Source organism: Talpa europaea (genome assembly GCF_964194135.1).
Source record: "Talpa europaea genome assembly, chromosome: 10".
NCBI classification, from domain to species: domain Eukaryota; kingdom Metazoa; phylum Chordata; class Mammalia; order Eulipotyphla; family Talpidae; genus Talpa; species Talpa europaea.
This window is the reverse complement of record NC_140077.1, coordinates 72743308-72765599: the sequence shown is the minus strand read 5'-3', so window position 1 is coordinate 72765599 and position 22292 is coordinate 72743308. Positions and strand designations below refer to the sequence as shown.

The window sequence follows — 22292 nt, the reverse complement described above, 5'->3', positions numbered from 1 at the left end:
CTACAAGGCACAAGTTACAGTCTTAGTATCAGGCACAGGCTTGGCACCCGGATCCTTGTGGACATTCATGGCCTGAGTTTTCATGAGTGACATTGTTGGGAAGGAAACTGGGCCTCTGGGGCTTCCTGCTGGGATCCCAGGACTGGGGGTGGGGTGGGGAAGACTAGCTCCTATCAGTGGTTCAGACCTTAATTCTGAACCCCAGCCCTCCCACCCTTAAGGCAAAAATGTCATAAAAATCCCTCTTTCGTTCTTATTTTGATTAATAGCAAAGCAGACTTCCATTGGAAATGGAGGCCTGTGTATAGGCAGGAGTCACCATCTAGTTAGGGCTAGGCAGCTTATGATAATCTCCCCTCCCCCAAAACAAACCACCTCCACCAGCCCTGACACCCACCTCGAAAGCTTGATTCCTGGGGACCTCACATGGGCTCAGCTGAAATGCTAATACCCCTGCAAGTACTTTCCAGCTTAAGTGATTACCAGCGTGCTGCTAGGCTAGTACTCTTGACTAGGGGATTGGTTTAACAAATCAGAGGGCCAGCTGTTTCGGGGGTGTGTGGAGGGGTACAGCAGGATGCTGGGAGAGAAGTGGGGCAGCCCCTCTTTATTTGATCAAGTCCCGCCTACTGCCTGGCCCAGACTGGGGAGAGCTAGACTGGGGTTGTGGATGCGTGGTGGGGACTGCCTGTCCGGAGCCTAGATGTTAGAGTGGGTGCAGGGGAGGATGGGGCCCTCTGTCAGGGCAGCAGCAACTCCCTCTCTGGCTTCTGCATAGAACAGATCTGGAAGGAAGCCATCATATGTAAGCCAAGAGTAGAGAGGGGTGCAATTAGGGCCAGAAGAATCTAGACTAGACCTTTCTTAGCAAAACCTTGCTTATCAAGAGCAGGAAACTGGTCAGAGAAGAGGAAAAACAAGGCCACCTGGTTGGCAGGGAGTATAGGTATGTGCTTTGTCAGACGAAAGGTTAGGAATTTTTTTCCTGGTTTCTTGGAGACCTGTCTGACTTCCCTGGGCAGTTGTCTAGACCCCTTTATCTCAAAGGCATCGGGGTAAGTAATGACTTCCAAAGCCTACCCAGCCTCTCCTGGCCTCACCTTGGCCTGTCCCCTACATGAGCCCTCTTAACTGAAGGCTCCTTGAGTTCTTCCTCTCTTTGCCCTATTCACTATCTCCTTTTTTTCTCAAATTCCTGCAAATCCTGCCTTGCCCAAGACCACCCCCCTCCCCAGGCTCCCTCCTGCCCTTTGCATGAAACTCAAAGCCCCTCTCAGACCTGCTTCCCCAAGTTGCCGACCCTTTGTGGTTGAGGGAACACAATACAAAAGTTGTCTCTTATCTAGAAGCCTCCGCCTTTCCCTCCATCTTGCCCTCTTTTCAGCTGGCAAGACCTGGGCCAAAAACCTACCCAGGGCCTGGCACCAGACAAGGCTCTTGCTTTAAAAACCCATCTTGACATGGAGTTGCCGCGTGACCCAGCAGCTCCACTCTTGGGTGTAGGTATCAAAGAACCTAAAACAGGTCTGCCCCAAACTTGTAGGTGAATGCTCATGGCAGCAGTATTCATAATAGCCAAAAAATAGAAGCAAGTTACACGCCCGTGGACGGGTGGATGGGCAAACCAAAAGAGGCCCATCCGGGCAAGAGAACATTGTACAGCCCTTTAAGGGAAGGACATACTGTCCATGTGGAACTTGGAGGCATCTTGAAAATAACATTATGCTAAGTGACGAAGTCGGCATGCCCTCTGGGTGAGGCGGAGCACAAAAGGCACCTCTGTGATGCCATTCATGATCAGAATAGGAAAATCTATAGATCCATAAAGTAATTTAGATCTGCAATTGGGGATGGGTGTGGAGGGGAACCGAGAGTGAGTGATGACTGGTACAGGGTTTCTTTTTGGGGGTGATAGAAAGCTTTAAACTTAGATTGTGGTGATGGTTTCGAGATTCTGAATGTATCAATACTAAAAGCCGTTAAATAGCACATTTTTGATACTTGAATTGCATGGACAGATGAACTTTATAATATTTCAACTTTTTAATTGAAAATATATAAACTCAGGCAGTTTGCTCGCTTGAGAGAGCCGTGGACACAAAGATCTGAGGGAGAAGTGTTCCATGGGGGCAGGACTGCAAGGCCAGCCCCATCTCAGAGGCGTGCCCAGTACCCCGTAGGGAGGGGGATGTCCAGCCTTAGGATGGGATCTCCCCAAGACAGGCTTGCCTACTCCTACCTCTGGGTGGGTGCCCCAAGCCTTAACACAGGGCCCTGAATAAACTGGGCTGTCAGCGTGAACACTAGGCATGATACTGTTTGAAGCGACCTCTCTCTCCCTTAGTCACCCCTTCCACATCCCCTGTATCCCCTGGTTGGAGCTGCTCCCAGGGAGCCCCCTGCCTCCTGGATTCTTCTTTTTTTTTAATTTTATATATTTTTTACACCATTTTTCATTTTTGTACAATGTATGCATTTTCATCTTGGAATGCATTTCAATTATCTACAGTCCCTGTACAATTCCCATCACCCTTGTTTTGATCCTACTCCCTTCTCCCCCCGACCTGTAGTGTGTCTCTGGTTTATAGTTGCTTGTTGATTTTGATTTTTAATGGACTATTACTCAGCAATCAAAAAAGATAAACACATGCAATTTGCAGCAACATGGATGGCGCTGGAAGGGATCATGCTCAGTGAAATAAGCCAGAAAGAAAAAGAAAAATACCGGATGGTCTCACTCATAGCAGGAATTTAGAAAACCTAAATAAGGGACCAGGAAAAAGACGAATTATAATAAAGTAAAAATCAAAATCAACAAGCAACTATAAACTTCCTGGCTTCTTATCCCTCAGTCCTGTCTCTGGGGGGTATGCCTGTCCCCTTTGGGAGAGGTGGGGAAGAGGTGAGGATGCCTCTAACTCCTCTCCTCTCTCCTGGTCCTTTGAGAAAGGAGATCTTCCAGGGTACACAGATGGATCCCCTAAAGCAAAATGTAGGGAGAATGTCAGTGCTGCCAGGCTGAGGTCGCTCACTCCCAGGAGGCAGGGGGCTGGCCCTCACCACATTCTTCCCCGCCCTGGGGAGTGGGGAGAGGGAGGGGTATCTTACTGTCTGGAGAGACATCTTACTGCTCCAACCTTTCACCCATTTCGGAATCCATCAGCCTCTGCTCTTGGCACCGCACCAGAAGCAGCAGAGCAGGTGCCCATGGCAAGGCCGGGTGTCCGTGGTCACATGTGCCCTCTAGGTAAGGCAGAGCAAGGGGCCAGCAGGTCGCAGTGTGCTCAAGGTGACACTGCAGACTGGCAGGGCGGACACCTCCAGCAGAGCCCCGCAGGGCTGGGGGGACCTGCTGCAGCCTGCCCTCCTCCCATTTGATCTTCTACGTGGACTCTTGCTACTTAACCTGGCCATTCCTCAGGCTTCTTGAGGAAGGGTTCTCTAGACCGTCTGGGTTGTTCCTGGGTCTCCCTGGGCCTGGGGGAAGTGGCGTCCTTCTGGTTGACCTGAACTATCCTCTGAACCCAGGCCCAGAGGAGGGAAGACTGTGCCAGGCTGCTGGCCTTTGCCTAGGTTGGGAGTCAAGTACTTGCTCCCCACCCCCTGCTCCCTGATCTGTAAGTTGAGGGGTAGGGCTCTCAGGGCCGGCTGCCACTCTAACTAGGTCGCCCCTGGGGAGGGGGGGGTGCGGGGGATGAGGGGCAACGGGGGTCCCTCAATCAGCAGTTCCTCAACCAGACTCCTAGGGTCCTCCTAGAGGGGGTTGTACCAGGAGCAGAGGCAGGCCTGAGGGGCCAGGAGCTGACCCAGTCTCTGTACCTTTCTGATTCTCTGGGCTTGGTGGTGCCAACAGAAAGGGGTGAGTTTCCTAGGTCCCGGTGGAAGATCCCAGCAAGCAAGCAGAGGAGGATGGGTCAACCAAAATTTCAGTGCCATTTTATAGTGGAGAAACTGAGGCTCGGAGGGGCTGGGTGTAAGTGGTTTGCCCCAAGCCGCACTGCTGGGAAGGGACAGAGGTGGGCTAGGACCAGCTTCCCATGCACATGCACTACACTCCCACTGCCAACGCTGTTTTGACATTATGCTGCCATAATTTTCAATTACCCACATTCCTGGAAAGGGCTGTTGACCAAACCATTAAGTGGCTAGCCAATTAGTGTACTTCAGCCTGGCTCTGGGATGTATCTGGGATTTCTTTTTTCTTGGCAACAACATAGCATTCTAAAGAAATTGGTTCAGGCTGGTTTTTGGAATGCCCAGGCCAGATCCTGCCGAAGCCATCAGGGAGGGTGAGCAGCCTGGGACTCAAGCAGGCTGTTTCCTAGGGTGTAGCTGTCCCCATTTCTGGGCACAGATCTCCATCCCCCTGAGGCCAGGAGCCCCAGGCCCAGTATGGCTCAGCCCCGCCTGCCAGCTGGCGGGCCCAGGGTTGGCAGGAGAGGCAGGGAGGGAAACTCACAGCCCGCCCCCTCCAGCCTCTCTGCCTGTTCTCCACCCGCCCTCCTGCCTGTCACCAGGCCTGGGAACCAATGCCCCCTGTGGGTATTTCGTGTTCTCAAGAATAACAAGGTGAGGGCACCTGGACAGGGCAGCCCACTCCCAGCCCACCACCTTCCAGCCCTTCCCCATCTCCTGAGGCTCCCGCAGGCCCAGGCAGTGCCATCCTGGCCACCTGGCCGCCGTGACTTTTCAGCTCTCTGCCTGGGTCTCTGTTTCTGTCTTTGCCTCTAGGTCACCCCCAAAGACTCCACGTCGGCCTCCTAACAGTGTCTGCTTCTTTCCCCTGGCCCCGTCTTACTGTAGTTTTCTTCCCTTTCACTAGAGACCCCAGCACCCGGGCATCGTCGCCGCAGCAGGGCCAAGGGGAGTCACATGGGGTCCCTCAAGCAGGCTGCAGCAGATGCTTGGGGAGCTTGTGATGAAGCAGGCAGTTAAAATGGGGAGCACTCAGAGCTCCTGCAGCGCCGCCAGCGGGACCACTGGGGGCTCGTGTTCTAGCGGCTAAGGCTGTTAGCCATCGCTCCTAATCCTGCCGTTCAGGCGCTGCCCTGGTGCACTCTGCCAGCTGCCCCGTCTCCAGCCTGGCTATTCTGTGACCCAGCACCAGCCTTTTCTCACACACGCCCCCCACAAGCACACCTCCTGCATACACTATACTCATCATACACTCCCCACAAACAACCCCCCGCACACACTATACTCATCACAGCCCCCCTACAACATACCGCCCACATACACTACCCCACATGCATATACCTCACACACGCCCCATACACACACAGCATACACCCACACACAAACCACACGTAGACCACACACACTATACACATCACACACACCACACCCCAACACACACCACACATATACCTTCACACACACACATGCACACACCCCTCTGGAAGGCCACATGGCATAAGGAAAAAGGTTAAGTTAGAAGACCGGGTTTGGGCCCCAGGCTGGCAGAACATTCTTAATCTCACTTAGCCGTAGTTTAACTCATGGGTTAAACAAGCGCAATGGCCTGTCTCACGGTGGAGGCACTGGTACCAAAAACCCTGGGCCCTGTAAACAAATACCAGTTGCCGTCATGGCAGTGGCAATGCTGTTACCCCAAACCTTCCATAGTGCCCTCCTTTCTCAGCTCACTGACCCAGGTCCATTCCCTTAGTCTCTGCTGCAGGACCGACTGTCAATCGTTTTCATCCAGGTTTTTTTAGGGCTATAATAATATGTGATAATTTGTTGTTTTAAAGATTTTTTAAAATTTATTTTTATTTTTGTGTAGAACTGGGATGTAGGCCAGAGGTGTTGGGGGTGAGAGGATTCAGCAGAGACAGAGTGGGGAGCAGAACAGGAAGATTGGCTGAAATACACTGAAGGGAGCAGCGGGCAAGACAGAAGAGGTCTGCTGAGCCATGTGGGTCAGCTCCCTGGCTGGGGATTGAACTCATGCTGCAGTGGCTGCAGATAGCTTCATAGTGCTGTGTCCTAACCTCTTGTGCCACCAGGGAGGCCCCTATTTTTTTCACTTTTTTTTTTTCAAGATTTATTTATTTATTTATACAAGCACTGGGTACAGTCAGAAGCGCGGGAGGGTAAGAGGATTCACCAGAGCCAGAGGGAGCAGAACAGGCAGACTGACGAAATACACTGCTGAGGGGAGCAGCGGGCATGGCAGGAGAGGTCTGTCGCGCCATGTGGGGCCCTCGCCAGCGGCTAGGAATCAAACCTGCGCTGCAGATGCTGCAGGAAGTTTCACAGCCCAGCGCTCAATCACTGTGCCACCAGGGGAGGCCCTATTTTTTTCACTTTTTAACAATAATCCCAATTGTTTGTTTTTGCCTTTTTTTTTTTTTTTTTTTGCTATAGGGGTAGAGTCTCCAAAAAGATATCTCTGTCATTGAACACTACCACCAATATTTTCTCCTATTTATCTTATTGTTGTGGATCTTATATCTATCTCTTTAATCCATCTAGAGTTTATTTTTGTGCATGGAGTTGTTAGATCTCCTTTCCCCATTGCATGGTTGTGACTCCTTTATAATGCACTAAATATTAGTATGTGTGGATTTATTTCTGGGATTTCAATTCTGTTCCACTGATCCATGTGTCTACTTTTATTTCAATGGCATTTTATTTTAATTACTGTTGCTTTAGAGTATAAAGTCAAGTAGCATCTTGCCTCCAATTTCTCTCCTTTTTTTCCTCAGGATTTATTTGAGAACTTTCATAGTTCCATATAAATTTTAATATTTTTGTTTCATTTCTTTGAAGAATATCATTGGTGTTTTAATGGGGATATCATTAAATCTCTGTTGGTTTTGGCAGAGTAGTCATTTTGACTATATCCCCATCCATGAGCATGGTATGCCTTCCTATCTCTTTATGTCTTGTCCTTTATCTGTTAGTGGAATCTTATAGTTTTCATTGTATAAGTCCTTCACCTCCTTGGTTAGATTGATTCCTACATATTTGATAATTTTAATTTGACTATGAATGAAGTTGTTTTCTGAATTTCTTTTTCTTTTCTTTCATTAATTGTATATAAAAATGCAGCAGTTTTTTATATGTTGATTTTGTAACCTGCATTTTGCTATAATAATTGCTTCTAAGATAACGTGTTAATTCTCCAAGAGAGTATTTGCACTTGACTGGGGGCATCAAAGTGGTGAGTGGGGTAGTGGAAATGTTGTGTCCCCATGCACTGGGTCAATGGAGACGGGGCATCTGAGAGGGAGCCAGAGGGCACTCTTGCTCCCCTTGAAATCAGGACCCCCCAAGAGTCTGCTTCTTTTATCTTGTTCAGGGAAGGCAAGGGGAAGGGAGAGCCTTGTTACCAGGTGGTTTCTATCAGCTCACAGAGGTACTGGGAAGCAGCAACATGTGAAGCTCAATGGGAGGCCCAAGCTGTCAGTTCTGGGGACCCCAGAGCAGGGGTGAGAGGGCCTGAACAGGTCTCCTACAACATGACCCTCTTTGAGTTCTTTCTAGCGGCCCGTGATGTGGGTCCCCTCTACCCTATCACATGTGGTCTGAGCTGAGAACAGGCAAGGGTCATGGTTAATGACATACCCAGCAGACCCTCCAGGAAATAAGAAAATAAAAAATAACGAAATGCTCTCTGATAATGGATTTACTCAAAGTTGTGGCAAGATGAGCTGAGAGCAAAGGGTGTCAGAGGCAAGAACCTCCGAGAATAAGTGGCATCTCTCAGGGATCTCCCTCTTCTTCTTAATATACTAGAAACTCAGACAGGTCTTCTCGCAACACCCCCATATCCCCATCCTCCCCTACCCCCATATACACACCTCCCCAGGCCCAGCTTCCAGATGAGGCCTGGAAGCTCACCAACCTTTCACCGACTGAGAAAATTCCTCCCAGCCTCTCCCTACCCTTGCTGCCTAATCTCTTTCCACTTGCATTGGCCTTAGATTGGTCCCAGAAAATACAAGACTTCTTCCTTTAATTCGAGAGCCTGACTGTCGGGCAGAGTGTAACAGAAAACCCTGGACAGGACCCAGACACTCCATTCACTCACTCACTCATTTACTTACGGGGGAAGAGGACCTGACCCACCTGCTGTGGGGTTCCTCAGGGGAGGTCACCACTCAGACCACATGGCCTCTCTGCCAGGCACAGAACCTAACATCTCTGCACCAAATCATCCAAATATCCCTGCTGTGAGCTTTAGCCCAGGCAGCTGTGCCTGCAAGGGCCTGGTCTCTTTTCCATTCCTATTTGAGGAGCAACTAGCTCAGGGCCTTTTGGGTTCCATTTCCTGCATATGGCACAGTTCTCCTGTGATGCTCAAAACACTGTACCTGAGAGGGATGGAGACATCTTTGCATATGACTGTATATAAGGAATGGATTTCTTTTTTAAGATTTATTTATTTATGCATACAAGAACTGGAGTACAGGTCAGAGGTGAGGGGGAGGGGGGTAAAAGGATTCACCAGACAGAGTGGGGAGCAGAACAGGCAGATTGAAATACACTGCTGAAGGGAGCAACGGGGAGACAGGAGAGGTCTGCTGCGCCATGTGGGTAGCTCCCTGGCCAGCCGGCCGGGGATCGAACTCATGCTGCAGTGGCTGGCGATAGCTTGATAGTGCTGTGTCTTTAACCTCTGCGATCTAAAGTTTAAGAAAACGATATAAAATTGCTTGTAAATAAAGGAATACCCAGCATGCTTGTCACATGGTGTCTTGGGTTCTCCCAACTCCCCAGGAGGTGGGGATTGTTATTTGAGGAGAAAGAGACACAGAAAACATCTTGCCTGCAGCTCACCACTCCAATGACAGGGTTTCTCCATGGCTCCCTTCCCCTTTCTACCAGAGGGCAGGGAAATGTGTGGGGCCCCCCAGGCCACCCAGGAATAGAGGTCAGGGAGGGGGCCCTTCACTGGAGGCCTCCTCTGACCTCCCCTTCACTCCTGCAGCCTGGCCCAGTCATTATGGGTCCTCTTCACCTCCTCTCTGGCCATCTCTCTGGTGTTTGCTGTCATCCCCTTCTGCCACAATGTGAAGGTGCTGGCCACTGTCATGGCACTGGCGGGCTTGGCCATGGGCTGCATCGACACGGTGGCCAACATGCAGTTGGTGAGGATCTACCAGAAGGACTCAGCTGTCTTCCTCCAGGTGAACTCCGCAGGGGAGGGTGGGGCCTGGTGCAGGGGCCCTGGGGAGCTCACTGGGCCCTGTCCATCCCTCCCAGCCCCTTTCCCAGGGCAGGGTGCCTTTGCCCTAGACCAATGTGGTGACTCACAGGAAGCGCCAGAGTCTCTGCTCAGTGAGACCACTCCTGACTGGACACCTCCGGGCAGACAGATACTCCAGACTTAGGCCTCCTCGTTTCTATGTTTTTCTCTCAAATTTTATTGATTTGCTGATCATTTACCTCCATCTCAGAAAAGGGTGAGGTGCCCTCCTGCACGGCAGGGTCCTCGTGGAAGTGGAGTAAACAGTAAACTGGGAAGTGGAGTTGGGAGAACTTGGTCCTCTGTCCTGACTCCTTCTTTCTCTTCCCAGTTACCCAGGTGTCCAGTCCAGCCCTTGCTTTTTTTGCCCCTTAGCTGGTGGCTGCTGACATGAAACAGCTTCCTGCCTGGAGTTAAGATTTGGGAAATATGTGAAAAGGAAGGAGGCAATTGGCCACTGGGTCCAGGCGGGCGAAGGGCATCGTTAGAGGAGCTTCCCTCCTCACCTTGCCTGCTCTCCACTAGGGTACCAGCCAGGGGCTCCCCAGGTGAGACATGGGGAGGGAGATGAAATCTGAACCAGCCTCCAGCCATCCTACTCCCCCCCCCCACAGGTTCTCCACTTCTTTGTGGGCTTTGGAGCTCTGCTGAGCCCCCTCATTGCTGATCCCTTCCTGTCTGAGACCAGCTGCGTGCCTGCCAATGGCACGGTCAGTGTCACCTCCGGCAGCCGCCTGTTCCACGCCTCCGGGGTCCTGGGCCCACACCACGCTGAGGCTCGGCCTCAGGCCAACCAGACACTCCCCCCGACCCCCCCGCAGGCCGGGGCAGGGACCCGGGTGTCCTACGCCTTCTGGATCATGGCTGTGATTAATGTAAGTGTTGCTGGGGAAGGGCTGGTGGGGCCCCTGCACTCCCGTCCACACCAGCTCCCAGTGTGAGCCTCTGACTCTGGAAAGTAGGCTGGGGCAGGTTGCCAGGAGAACTAACCTGGGGATTCACCTGAGCAAAGAGGTCACAGATGACCTGTAAGGTCCTTCAATGCAATTGTCATTCTCAAGGGAGGTAAAGCAGAGAGCAGGGTCAGCACGATGGAAACCAAGGTCAGCTTTCAAGACCTCCGAGGCACCATGGGAAACCAGGTCTTCCCCAGAAGAAGTGGCCCTGGGACAAGCGATGGATATGTCTCACCCCTGGGGTCCTTCCTCGCGATGGGCTCCCTGGTGTAGGCGGGGCACAGACCAGATGACCTCCAGAGGTGGGAGCAGAGGAGAAAGAGCCTCCCTGGGGGGTCAGACAGCAAGGCCTCTGCACACCCAGCTCCCATCCCACCTGCCAGCACTGCGGCCTCCTGCTGCAAGTCCTATCTGGTGCTCTGCGCCATAAGAGGTGTTCATATTAGCTCAAGCTGGGGCCAGAGGAGGAGAGACCCCCACCCCCAGCCTGGGGCAGGACTGTGAGAACACCAGGCGCAACCCTGGCCTGGCTTGGCCCAGTTTGGGCCAGGGTTGGAGACATCAAAGGCGGCCAGTTTCCTGGCAGGTGGAGATGCCACACGCTCTCACCTGGACTTATAGCCTCTGCACCTGGTGGGCTCGTCGCCTGCCTGACCAGAAGTAAGGCTCTGTGCGCAGCACTGGAGGGGGCTCTTGACAGCACCCGTCCCACTGAGCAGCCAGGCAGGGAGCAGTATTCTGGCACTGGCTCGTGAGCTGGGGAGGGGCCAGCAGGAGTCTGAGCCAGGCAGAACCCCGACTCCTAGCACAAACAGCCCATGTGTGGCCCCAAGGCCACCACTGTTTTCCTTTCTCCCCTTTATGACTTCCCATCCTTTGTACCAGGCCTCACAGGCTCTCTCAGAACGCATCCCTCTCCCTCTGGCCCTTCTCGCACATCCTTTTACTTACTGGACACAGTGCAGCATTGGCTGTGCCCCCCCAAGGGGGTCTCCGCACACCCCACACTGTCGGTGCAATGTCAGGGTGGAGATTGGGGCCAGGGAGCTGGGTCCAGCTTAAGCCCACGTCTGCTCTCTCTTGCCCTGTGAGGTGCAGACTGCAGGCATTTGCTTGCTTCAGGATTTCCGGGCTTTTCCATTGGTTTGTGTCTGAAGATAAATAGTCACAGGAGAGAATAGGGTTGTGCATGTGCACATACACACACACACACACAAGCACAGGCTCAGTCTGCCTGGCATTGGCTTTTCAGGTGGAGCCTGCCCGGCCTCAGTGTGCTTCTTGTAAAGACCAGGTGGGTCCCTACTTCAGGCCGGCCCATCCCCTGTGAAGCCCTCCCACTGCCCAACTCCTGGGAAAGCCCCACCGGTCAAGCCTCTTTTACAGCTGTTTCCTCCTGGCCTGGCCCAGGCACTCTGCCACCTGGCTGGTGTATATGGATTTCCTGTTTCCCCATCAGAGGGGAGGGAGGCCTTTGTCTCCCCTCAGATCCAGGACTCCTCATGGCAGGGACGTGTCTCTGCCCCTCGGGCCTCATTCGTGCTGTTGGACTGTGTCTCATTCAGTTTTGAGTGTGGAAGGAGGTTCCCATGGTGCCTGCAGAGAGCAGGTCAGCTTGGAGGGGTGTTCAGTAATGGGAAGTTCCCGTGCGAGCTGGCCTGCCTCAGGTGGTGGGGGGCTCCCCCAAGTAGCAACAAGCAGGGGCTGGCAGCTGCTGGCTTCCATCTCTATCTGCCTGGCCTCTCCCAGCCCAGAGGCAGCTTCTGCAGCTCTGGGCTTCCTCTCTGTCCTGCACAGGAGTTGGGATGGAGCTGCAGCAGGAAGGGCAGAGGTTAGACTTAAAGAGGTGCTTTCTTGCACCTTCAAGGGAAGTTAGACACGGGGTGGCACCTGAGGGAGGTGGCAGACACTTCTCCAGGCAACCTCAGAGGCAGGAGACATTTCTCATTGCCCTGGGGAGCTCAGGTAAAGCCTAAGCGACAATGTAAATAGCAGTGAACATAACATTGGACTTGGGTGTGTGTCTCGTCAGCAGACATTTTTTGATCAAAAGGGGTCCACTTTTTCCACTTTAGCCACATAGCCCCCAGCACAGCCTCTGCTCCCCTGGGGTGTGACATCACCCAGCCAGCTCTGAGGTGGGATGCTCACCATCAGCCCTGGCAGAGCCAGCCCCCACCCCCAACCCCGGAGCCCCGGCTCCTTGGGTCCCTGCTTCCTACCCAGGTCTCTTTCAGTTGTCATAGGCTATGATTCAGTGATATATTTGAGCCTCAGTTGCCCCATCTGGAAACTGGGGGTGACAGTTCCTCCCAGTGTGTTTTATAGAGCTGTGATGAACCCAAGCAAAATGTCTTTGTAAAGCACCACGTGACCCACCAGTACGCAGGCATGTGAGGGCCGCTCAGGATAAGAACATCAGAAAGGAGCCAGCCTGTGCCAGCAGCACCCGGCATGGGCCTAGCTTTGCATGTGACCAGGACCTGTTTTTTTCAGAGAAGCAGACGTGGTTAAGGGTGCACAGCAATGACAGCCTGTCCTGAGTCCAGGCCCCTGGCTATATTCACCGAGTGCTGCTCTCAGGTGGGGGTGCCCTTGGCAAAGGGCCCCTCAGGACTCTTGGACACAGGCGGAGGTATCAGAGTGGGCCAGGCCTGGGCAGGGGGAGCCTGGCCCTTGGCTCTGCTGACCCCCACCCACCCCCAGCTCCCGGTGCCCATGGCTGTGCTGTTTCTGCTGTCCAAAGAGCGGCTGCTGACCTGCTGCCCCCAGCGCAGGCCCCTGCTCCTGTCTGCAGATGAGCTCGCCCTGGAGACGCAGCCGCCGGAGAAGGAAGATGCATCCTCGCTGTCCTTGCGCTTTCAGCCACACCCAGGTGGGGCTCTAATGAACGTTCACACGCACAGCCCCCCAGCGAGACCTGCCGGGCATCCCTCCCGCAGAGGCTGAATGTGGAGCAGCGGTGACAGTGGTTGGAAGCCCCTGCCGTCGGTGGTCTCTGAGGCCTGGCTGAGGGGATGAGGAAGTGGGGCTTCTGCCTAACCCCTCCAGGGAGACCCTGGGCAACTCCCTTAACCTCTTCCACCAGACTGAGGTTTCTAAGAGATGGTTGAAAGCTAGACAAAGTGGGGGGTGGCAAGCGGTCCCCCAATCTGCCAGCACTCTCCTGACTGCCAGCCTCTTCCCCGGTGTGCAGAGGCGAGAAGCCAAGCCTCACTCTGATCTTGTGCCTCCTACAGGGCATGAGGACCTTTTCAGCTGTTGCCAGAGGAAGAACTTGAGGGGAGCCCCTTGTTCCTTCTTCGCCATCCATGTCACGGCCGCCCTGGTCCTGTTCATGACGGACGGAATGACGGTGAGCCTGCCCTTAGAGGGTGCCCCTTACTGGAGGGCCCTGATCCCATGACACGCAAGTCTGCAGATAGCCAGAAAAAGAGGGACATCAAGACTTCCAGACACCACAACTGTAGTACAGTCGAGTCAAAAGTTTTAACTGGAGGCAGGCTCTGGGGAAGACTGTCTCGGAATCGGCCGCAGCCCCTGGCTACTTGGTCTTCTGTCCCAGCTAATTCTTTTCATTTTTGTCAGCTCTATGGATAGGGGCCTATTTGACTTGTTGGAAGTGCAGGCCACCCACAATTTTTTAAAGCAGCCGCGCCCTGTTCCCCCAGAGGCTGTGCTATGTGAACTTGGGGCTCTCTGCTTCCTGGCATGCTCTGCACACCTGGCTCCTCAGCACGTGGTAAACAGGCCACAGGCAGTATGTGAGCCCAGCTGTCACTCACCTGGTGACCTCTGTCACACTGCTTAGTACCTGCTTCCAGAAATACCCAGGGATTAGAATGGTTGATTGATTAACTGATTGCTATGTGAGGGACCCGCCAGAGAGAAGGCCTTAAAACCTGAATGACCCATTGGAAAGTGCTCGTGACCTTGGGCAGGTCACTTCTCTGCCCCTTCATCTGTAAAATGAGATGCTTGTGCACACCTTTTTGTAACTGCTGCTCCCTCCCGCAAACACCTGTGGTAACCTCAGACTCACAGGTGGCAGCAGAACCCCCTGTGCAGACCTAGAGACTCCTCCCTGGACCCCTGTGGCTCTGCACTGTCTAAGCCATGGCACCCCAGGATCTGCATTCTGCTCGGGTCTGCACAGCCGGGTGGGGTGTGTGTGTGTGTCTGGCTCCAGTCTGCCCTTCTTGAGCTTCTAGGCAGGGTCAGCACTCCCTCGGCCTCACCACACGCTGCCCAGCCTCGCCTCCTTTGTCAGGTTACCTGTGGTTGCCTAGGACTATACTCAGCAGGGCCTGTCTCTCCACAGGGGGCCTATTCCGCCTTTGTGTATAGCTATGCTGTGGAGAAGCCACTCTCTGTGGGACACAAGGTGGCCGGTTACCTCCCCAGCCTCTTCTGGGGCTTCATCACCCTGGGCCGGCTCATCTCCATCCCCATCTCCTCCAGGGTGAAGCCAGCCACCATGGTTTTCGTTAATGTGGTAAGTGGCCTCCTTTTTCCTCTTGGAGACCCAGGAGAACTTGTCTCCTTCTGGTCCTACCACTGCCCCAGGACATTTGCTTGGCACTGGACTCTGCCAGCAGGGAGGAGAGGGCAGACATACTGGTGGGGTGGGTTGGAATCCTGGAGCTAGGCCTACTTGTGTGACCTTGTAAAAGTCCCTTCCCTCTTGGGACCCCTATTTCTGTTTTTTTTTTTTTTAAAGATTTATTTATTTATGCATACAAGAACTGGGGTACAGGTCAGAGGTGTGTGGGGGAGTGAAAGAATTCACCAGAGACAGAGTGGGGCACAGGACAGGCAGATTGACTGAAATACACTGCTGAGGGGAGCAGCAGGTGAGACAGGAGAGGTCTGCTGCGCCATGTGGGTTGCTCCCTGGCCAGCCAGCCATCAAACTCGTGCTGCAGAGGCTTCACAGTGCTATGTTTAACCCCTTGCACCACCAGGGAGGCCCTGAGCCCCTGGTCTTGTGCCCATAAAAGAAGGGAATGTGGGAGGTGATTAGTTTTGGGGTGTCAGGGAGCCTGCCACAGGTGTGAGGAAGCAGGTACGGGCCTTGGTCCTCCCTTGTTCACCTTAGTCAGAGCTGGTCAGAGCCCTATGGCCTTGGAGATGCCCTTGGATTTGATCTTTAAGAAAGAAATTTCTGCTTAGTGATAAAGAAGGTAGGTTTGGTAGAAGGCAGCCTTGAGGTTGAGGGTAAGAAGCAGATGGGAAGCGGAGGCGTGAGTTGCAAATATTTCTGAGTTGAAAGGAGGAGTTTATTTGATAGGAATTTGTAGGCAGAAGAAAGACATAAGGGATGAGGCCCATGAGGAGGGGGGTCTGTGAAAATGCTGCTGTCAGAGAGTCACTGGGAGAAGAGGGGGGAGAGGATGAGGAGCAGCTGGTGGAGCGTGCTAAGGACAGTGGGTAGGCCCTGAGCAGTGGACCTGAGATGACTGGTACAGAACAAGAAGAAGACCCACGGTCAGGTAACTAGGGCCACGGCACTGCTGGTCACCAGGCCCTGCAGGACATGAGCTCAGCTGTTCAGAGAGAGGAGCAGGGTGGACCTCTGGGCCTGAGAGAAGAAAGTCCCAAACACCTACATGAGTGAGGGTCTGGCCTTAAGACTCACCCTGAGTGTGGGTTTTATTTATTTATTTATTTATTTAAGATTTATTTTATTTATACAAGAGTTGGGGTACAGGCTAGATGCGCGGGAGGGTAAGAGGATTCACCAGAGACAGAGTGGGGAACAGAACAGGCAGACTGACAAAATACACTGCTGAGGGGAGCAGCGGGCGAGACAGGAGGGGTCTGCTCGCCATGTGGGTTGCTCTGAGGCCAGCCGGGATCAAACCAGCACTGCAGAGGCTGTGGACAGCTTCACAGTGCTGTGCTCAACCACCTGCGCCACCAGGGAGGCCCCTGAGTGTGGAATTTAAACAGGGAAGTTGGGGGTCTCCCTAGTGGTACAAGGGGTTAAGATGCAACCTATGAAGCTATCCGCAGCCACTGCAGCACAAGTTCCATCCCCTCCTGCTGCTCCCCTCAGTAGTGTATTTCAGTCAATTTGCCTGTTTTGTTCCCCACTCTGTTTCTGGTGAATCCTCCTATCCCTGCCCCCACACCTCTGGCCTGTACCCCAGTACTTATATGCTTAAATAAATAAGTCTTTAAAAAAAAATAAACAGGAAAGTCGGATTCCCAGGCCCAACCCAGGCTTGTGAGTGCCCAATGGAGAGGCCCAGCAGCTAACCCCCAGGGGATCAGGCCATCAAGCTAGTTGGGGGGAACAAATTGTCCCACAGCCAGTGGTTCCTAAATGGAGAGGCTTTTGGAAAATCTGTATTCCTGGGCCCTTAGCACAGAGACTGACTCGGGAGCTGTGCAGAGGAGCATGGCGTCCTTTCAAAGCTGTTCAGGGGCTTTGGGTGAGCACCCTACTGGCTCTGCAGCTGAACAGCCCAGCACAAGCTCCATGACACTGTGGTTGCCAAGTGATTGCCTCGTGTTCAAGGCAGCTACCTCCAGGGGTGCCTGTCATTTTAAATCAGCTGTCCCTGTCCGCCACCCACTCCTGCATCCATCAGCACTTATTGGCTAATGAAGATGCACTTTGTGCAGGGCCTCTGGCAACTGCAGGAGAAAGGGAGAGCATGGCCTGGCACGGAGAGAGGTCAGATCAGGCTGAGGAGACAGGCCGCACAGATGGAAAGGGAGTCACTAATTCACCTCAGCCTTCTTTCACTAAGTCTAAAACAGAGCCCCGGGCATTTTTAAAACTTCCGCAAGTTTTGATCCTACTTCTTCCTCCCTGCCTGCTGGATGTCTCTGGGATATTGTTGCCTGTTGATTTTAATTTTTACTTTATTATGATTACTTTTATTTTTCTCCCCTGATCCCTTACTTGGATCTTCTACATTCCTCCTATAAGTGAAACCGTCCGGTATTTTTATTTTTCTTTCGGATTTATTTCTCTGAGCACGATCTCTTCCAGCTCCATCCATACTTCTGCGAATGATGAGTTTATCTTTTTTGATTCCTGAGTAATATTCCATGGTGTATATGTACCACATTTTCTTGATCCAGTCATCTATTTTGGGGCATTTGTGTTGTTTCCATGGGTTACCTATTGTAAATAGTGCTGCAAGAGGTGGGACGAGCACAAGGGACTATGGTGATGGTGCACGGCTGAATTGGTGTTGGGAATGTCGCAGGGACTATTCCTGAGATGAGAAAGCAAACATTGTACAAAAATGAAGAATGATGTAAAAAAACATAATCAAAAAAACTTTTGCAAGTCTAGGTAGAGATTCAGGGCCTCTTTGAGGCTTTTGCCTGGAAGTAACTGTGGTCTGTAAGTGGGGCTGAGGTTGGGGAGCAGGAGCCAGTGAGCAGAAGCAGCATCTTCAAAGTCTTGGTGTCCGTTCTGCCTCAGGCTGGTGAGCTGAGAGCTAACTCTGACGGTGCCAGCCTTGGGAGGAGTGCAGTGCCCTGCGTCTGGCACTGCTGACTGAGAGGCCCAGGGTAGGTGGCAGCATCAGGTGGGGAACAGATGAGGGTAGGGAAGCAGACCTGGACTAGATCCAGTAGGTTTTGTATTTTATTCTGAGAGGCTCAGGTTCGGGGTTTTCTTTGACGTGGGTTGACACCTTTCGGTTCTAAGCAGGGCATGCAGTGCCATAGGCCTTGCGGTTGAGTGGTCAGCATGGATTTGGAGAGATGCACAGACACCAGCAGTTTTGGGGTAGAATGGACAGGACATGCCCTTGGAGCCCCGTGAAGTAGGTGAGGGAAGGAGGAACCAAGGGCTTTTAGGAACAGGGGTGAGCCCCTGGCTGGATGGAGACTCTGGTAACTGTGAGAAAGGTCAGTGTGGAGAAGAAGAGGGAGAGTTCTGTTTTGGCTGCATCACGAGCCACCCAGAGACATTTAGCATGTAAGTCTGAACACGGGTCATGGCTGTAGGGCGGGGCTGGAGAGTCCAGCATAGAGAGTCGAGACCATGGGGCTGGACAAAGGGGTGCAGATAAAGAGGCAGAATCGAGCCCTGGCCAAGCCAGCGCTTAGACATCAAACAGGGGACCAAGAAGGAGCGGGTGGAACTGTGGACGCTTGAGGATGGGGCACCAGTGTCCTTGGTGTCTCTCAGGAGAAATTCTTGAAGTCCCAGAATGAAGCCCGCAACACAACCTGCAACGGGGTTCCCCGGCAGCGTCAGGGCCACACACTGGGGGCAGCGGGCTTTCAGAAAGGGAGTTGCCCTGAGCCTGAGCAGTGAGCAGTGAGATCTTTGGGTTTTTCCTTTCTGCGTGGAGAGGGGTCCTCCAGATTCCAGACTGATTGGAACTGCCCCTATCCCACTTTCCCAGCCTGGGGGGAACTGTAGTTAAAAGACTCTCCCCAGGCCTTCCAGACCTGCCAGAATTTACCTTGTCCTTGAAGCAAAGCAACAGCCCAGCTGGACTGCAGGATGGGCCCTGCAGCTGTGCTCCCCTGCGGTGGGGGAGAGCTCTTTTCGATCCCTGTAGGACCACTTTCCATGCCAAAGAAATGCATTCCATGTGACCAAAGATGAGTCCATTGCATGGTCACCTGGAAGAGAACTTCCATGTCGTCCCCACTGTGGAGAGGCTGAGTCTCCTCCAGCCACTGTTTTGTGGGCAAACCCCTTGGGGCAGCCAGTCTCTAAGGAAGGACTCTGTGCCCTGATGCACGAGTCCCACACCCCAGGCCTTGCAGCAGATGCTGGGGCGCATGTGAAGGAGAATGACAGGCAAGGAGCTAACAGTTTGCGGTCACTGGCTTTACTTTTCCAGTGGGAGCGAGGCCCCCAGACCCCCCGAGAGTATGGAGTTGTGTCCCTCCTGCTTGCTCAGGTTCCCCTAGGTGAGGGGAACGGGTGGCGGCTGGAGTGGAAGTGATGTTCCACACTTCCCGTGATTGCATGCTGTTTCTTTCTAGAAACAGATGAACTCACCAACAGATTTTTACCTCAAAGCTATGGTTTCTACAGATCTGTATCCCCCGAGATATTAAGAGAAGCTCACACACAAACACTGGAATTAACATTTGCCTCAATGTTCACCCCTTAGAGCCCCTTCCCTGCACCCATTTGCCCTTCACTCTGCGGTGTGGCTTTTACAGCTGCCCCATTTTGCAAATTAGGAAGTTCAGAACCAGAGAGATCACCCACCTCAAGGCCTGAGAGCAGGCCCTACAGGGGATCTTGTGCCCCCATGTCTTGTGCTGCCTGGGTTTCTTTCCTGCATGTTTTTTAAAAAATGTATTTATGCATACAAGAACTGGGGTACAGAGGTGCAAGGGGTGAGAGGATTCACCGGAGACAGAGGGGGGAGCAGAACAGGCTGATCTACTGAAATACACTGCTGAGGGGAGCAGCGGGTGAAACAGGAGAGTCTGCTGCGCCATGTGGGTTGCTCCCTGGCTGGCTGAGGATCAAACTCGTTCTGCAGAGGCTGTGGACAGCTTCACAGCACTGTGCTTAACTCCTTGCGCCACCAGGGAAGCCCCTTTCCTGCACATTTTGCGTACAAATTATTCAACACTGACTTAAAAACATTTACAAAGAACTTAGAAAAAGTTACTTTAATAAACACATGCCTGTGTGATGCGGACTCTCACTGACCAGAAAGATGTGTGACCCTCAGCCCAGCGCAGGCATTCTCCAGCCTCGGGCATCTGAGCGGAATCTGAGAAGCTGGTGGCCATACCCACTGGCCCCTCCTTGGGAGGTCTCCCTGGGTTCCCAGGCAGAGGAGGGGGCCTCGCAGGCACTGCCATTGCTTTCCTGCCACCCCACTTCCTCTGTGAACTCAGGGCTTGTGAATTCTCACTTCCCGGAGCCCAGGACCCCAGCCCTGGCGGCCGGGCAGGGAACTGGTGCAGACGCCTGGGAGGTGCAGTTTCCACACGCTCCACAGGGCAGCGCCCTCGCCACAGCGCTGCTCGTGGGGCCAGAGGCACCTTCCCAGGCAGGAGGCTTGAGGTTCTCCCAATTACTACACTTGATCTTAGCAAAAGGTCGAGAAGCAATTTCTGCCAATTTCTAACTGCCTCGTCCCTGCTGCGACAGGTTGGTGTGGTGGTGACCTTCTTACTGCTGCTGGTTTTCTCCTACAACGTTATCTTCCTGTTTGTGGGGACAGCCAGCCTGGGCCTGTTCCTCAGCAGCACCTTCCCCAGCATGCTGGCCTACACGGAGGACATCCTGCAGTACAAAGGTGAGTGCGCAGGGCGGGCCCTCTGGCCGGGGCCCCTTCCCCTCTGGGGCCCCCTCCCTCCTCAAGCGAGTGCTCTCCCCCTCCCCCCTGCTGGTGGGAGCAGGTGCAGACTGGGTGTCCCACTGCGGGCGCCCCCCAACACGGTACCTGTGTCCTGTGATTTCAGCTCACAGAGAGCAGCAAGCTTCTCGGTCCCATCTTCTTTTTCCCCTAGTAATGTCCCCTGGCCCACAGCTGGCATTTTGTATTACGTGCATGTGCTGGAAATTCTAAGTTCAAAGAAAAGCAGAGCTGTGTGAGAAGTGGCACAGCAGAGGCACTTGATAGCAGCAGTAACAGTACCTACTTGCTTTGTTGTTGTTGTGAAAGTTGTTGTGGAAGTTTGTTGTTGTTGTGGAGCACAGAGGGTTAGAACATGACTCCACACCTTATTTGGGCTTCTAGACGGCTTCTTAGATGCCAGAAACTAATTCTCTCAGCCAACCTCCATTCCTTTCCTGTAGCCTCCCAAGTGCATACAGCAAAGATCTTTCTTTAATAGGTTAATTAAAAATAATTGTGTTTTGAACATGCAAAGTTACCCTTCGAAGTAACTAGAGCTGCCCTGGAGTGTTGGAAAGCCAGCCCTGGAGGTGGGGGGAGCTGGGGGGGAGGGGTCAGAACATGTGGCTCTCTACACCCAAAGCAGCTGTCCCGGGGGAGACCGGAGGCCCGGACCCTTGAAATCTAAGGGTAATAACCAGCACTTGAGCGAGTGGGTCAAGTAGTGAAGTGTGTCCCCCAGAGTTTTAAGTTAAAAGGTAGCAGTAAGTGGTATCGGTTGATGCTGCCGCCAGAGGTCACTGAAATCTGTCATCGTCCTCATCTTGCTGCTCCTGCTCCTAGTTCAGGCCTTTGTTGTCACACAGCCTGCTGAGAAAACGTGATGGTGCCTGCTCTTCCCAGTCCGAGTCCCTCCGACCCGGCCTTGCCGGTCTGGGCTTGTCTCTTGGCTTTCAGGTTTGCCTCAGTCCGCGGTTCCCACGCAGGATCCCCCGGAGTCATCTGCGGCACGTGGACACCCAGTGCCGGGCTGGGCCCCGCAGGCTGCCGCTGACCCAAGCCAGGCTGGGGCCACACCTGCACCCCTGCAGGGCGGACTCTGACACCCATCACCTCACTTGCTCTCACCTCCCTCTTTCCCAGCTCTCCCTCCTCCTTCCCCTTAGAGCCTGACTTTGAGCCGGGCTGAATTAGCTCTTCTCTGAGGGCACCAGAACTGCCCTGCACCTCCTTACCTGGGCGCATGGAGAGGCTGTGCCGGAACGCCCCCTCTGGGAAGCTTCTGGGATTTCCACTGGAAAGGTGTACCCCTGTCTTTGTACCTGCTTGACCCTCTCAAGCCTTCTGTACCTGCGCCACCTGTGGCCCCAGCAGAGACCAGGGCAGGAGCAGGTGGGGGCTGTGTGGCACCTGTGATTCAGTTTCCTTCCCTCTCTCAGCCTCAGTTTTCTCGTCTGCTCAGTGGAGGCACAGATACTACCCGCCTCCCCGGGCGGTTTTGTGTGTTAGAGAAAATGCCTGGGCGGAACGGCGGGCTCAGGTGCTGATACCTGGCAGGGGCACCCTCAGGGCTGAGCCGAGCACACACATGTTATGAGAGGCATTTGAAGGAACACGGGGGTGGACAGTGGGTGCTACTGGAATCACAGAAGGGAGTGACCAGTGTTGAAACAGTAGCTTCATGGAGGAGATGGGACGTGAGCTGGACTTGGGAAGGCAGAAGGAACAAGGAAAGGCATTCCTGGGAAGGGTGGGGCAGGGACAGGCAGAGGCCCAGGGGCAGGTACAAACATAAGGGAGCTGAAAGAGGAACTATCTTGAAGCCCAGAAGAGGATGATCCGCTGTTT

The 22292-nt window shown here is 53.3% G+C and overlaps 1 protein-coding gene across 1 annotated transcript in view; it reads left to right on the top strand.

Moving 5' to 3' along the window:
* Positions 1 to 22292, top strand: part of MFSD4A (major facilitator superfamily domain containing 4A) — a gene marked incomplete at both ends in the record, with an annotated part of 28195 nt that overhangs the window by 2078 nt on the left and 3825 nt on the right. Inside the window, 6 exons of the mRNA XM_084245946.1 lie at positions 8939 to 9137; positions 9811 to 10071; positions 12859 to 13027; positions 13392 to 13507; positions 14474 to 14647; positions 20255 to 20402. Coding sequence (XP_084102072.1) covers positions 8939 to 9137; positions 9811 to 10071; positions 12859 to 13027; positions 13392 to 13507; positions 14474 to 14647; positions 20255 to 20402 — 1067 coding nt within the window. The remainder of the gene's footprint in view (positions 1 to 8938; positions 9138 to 9810; positions 10072 to 12858; positions 13028 to 13391; positions 13508 to 14473; positions 14648 to 20254; positions 20403 to 22292) is intronic.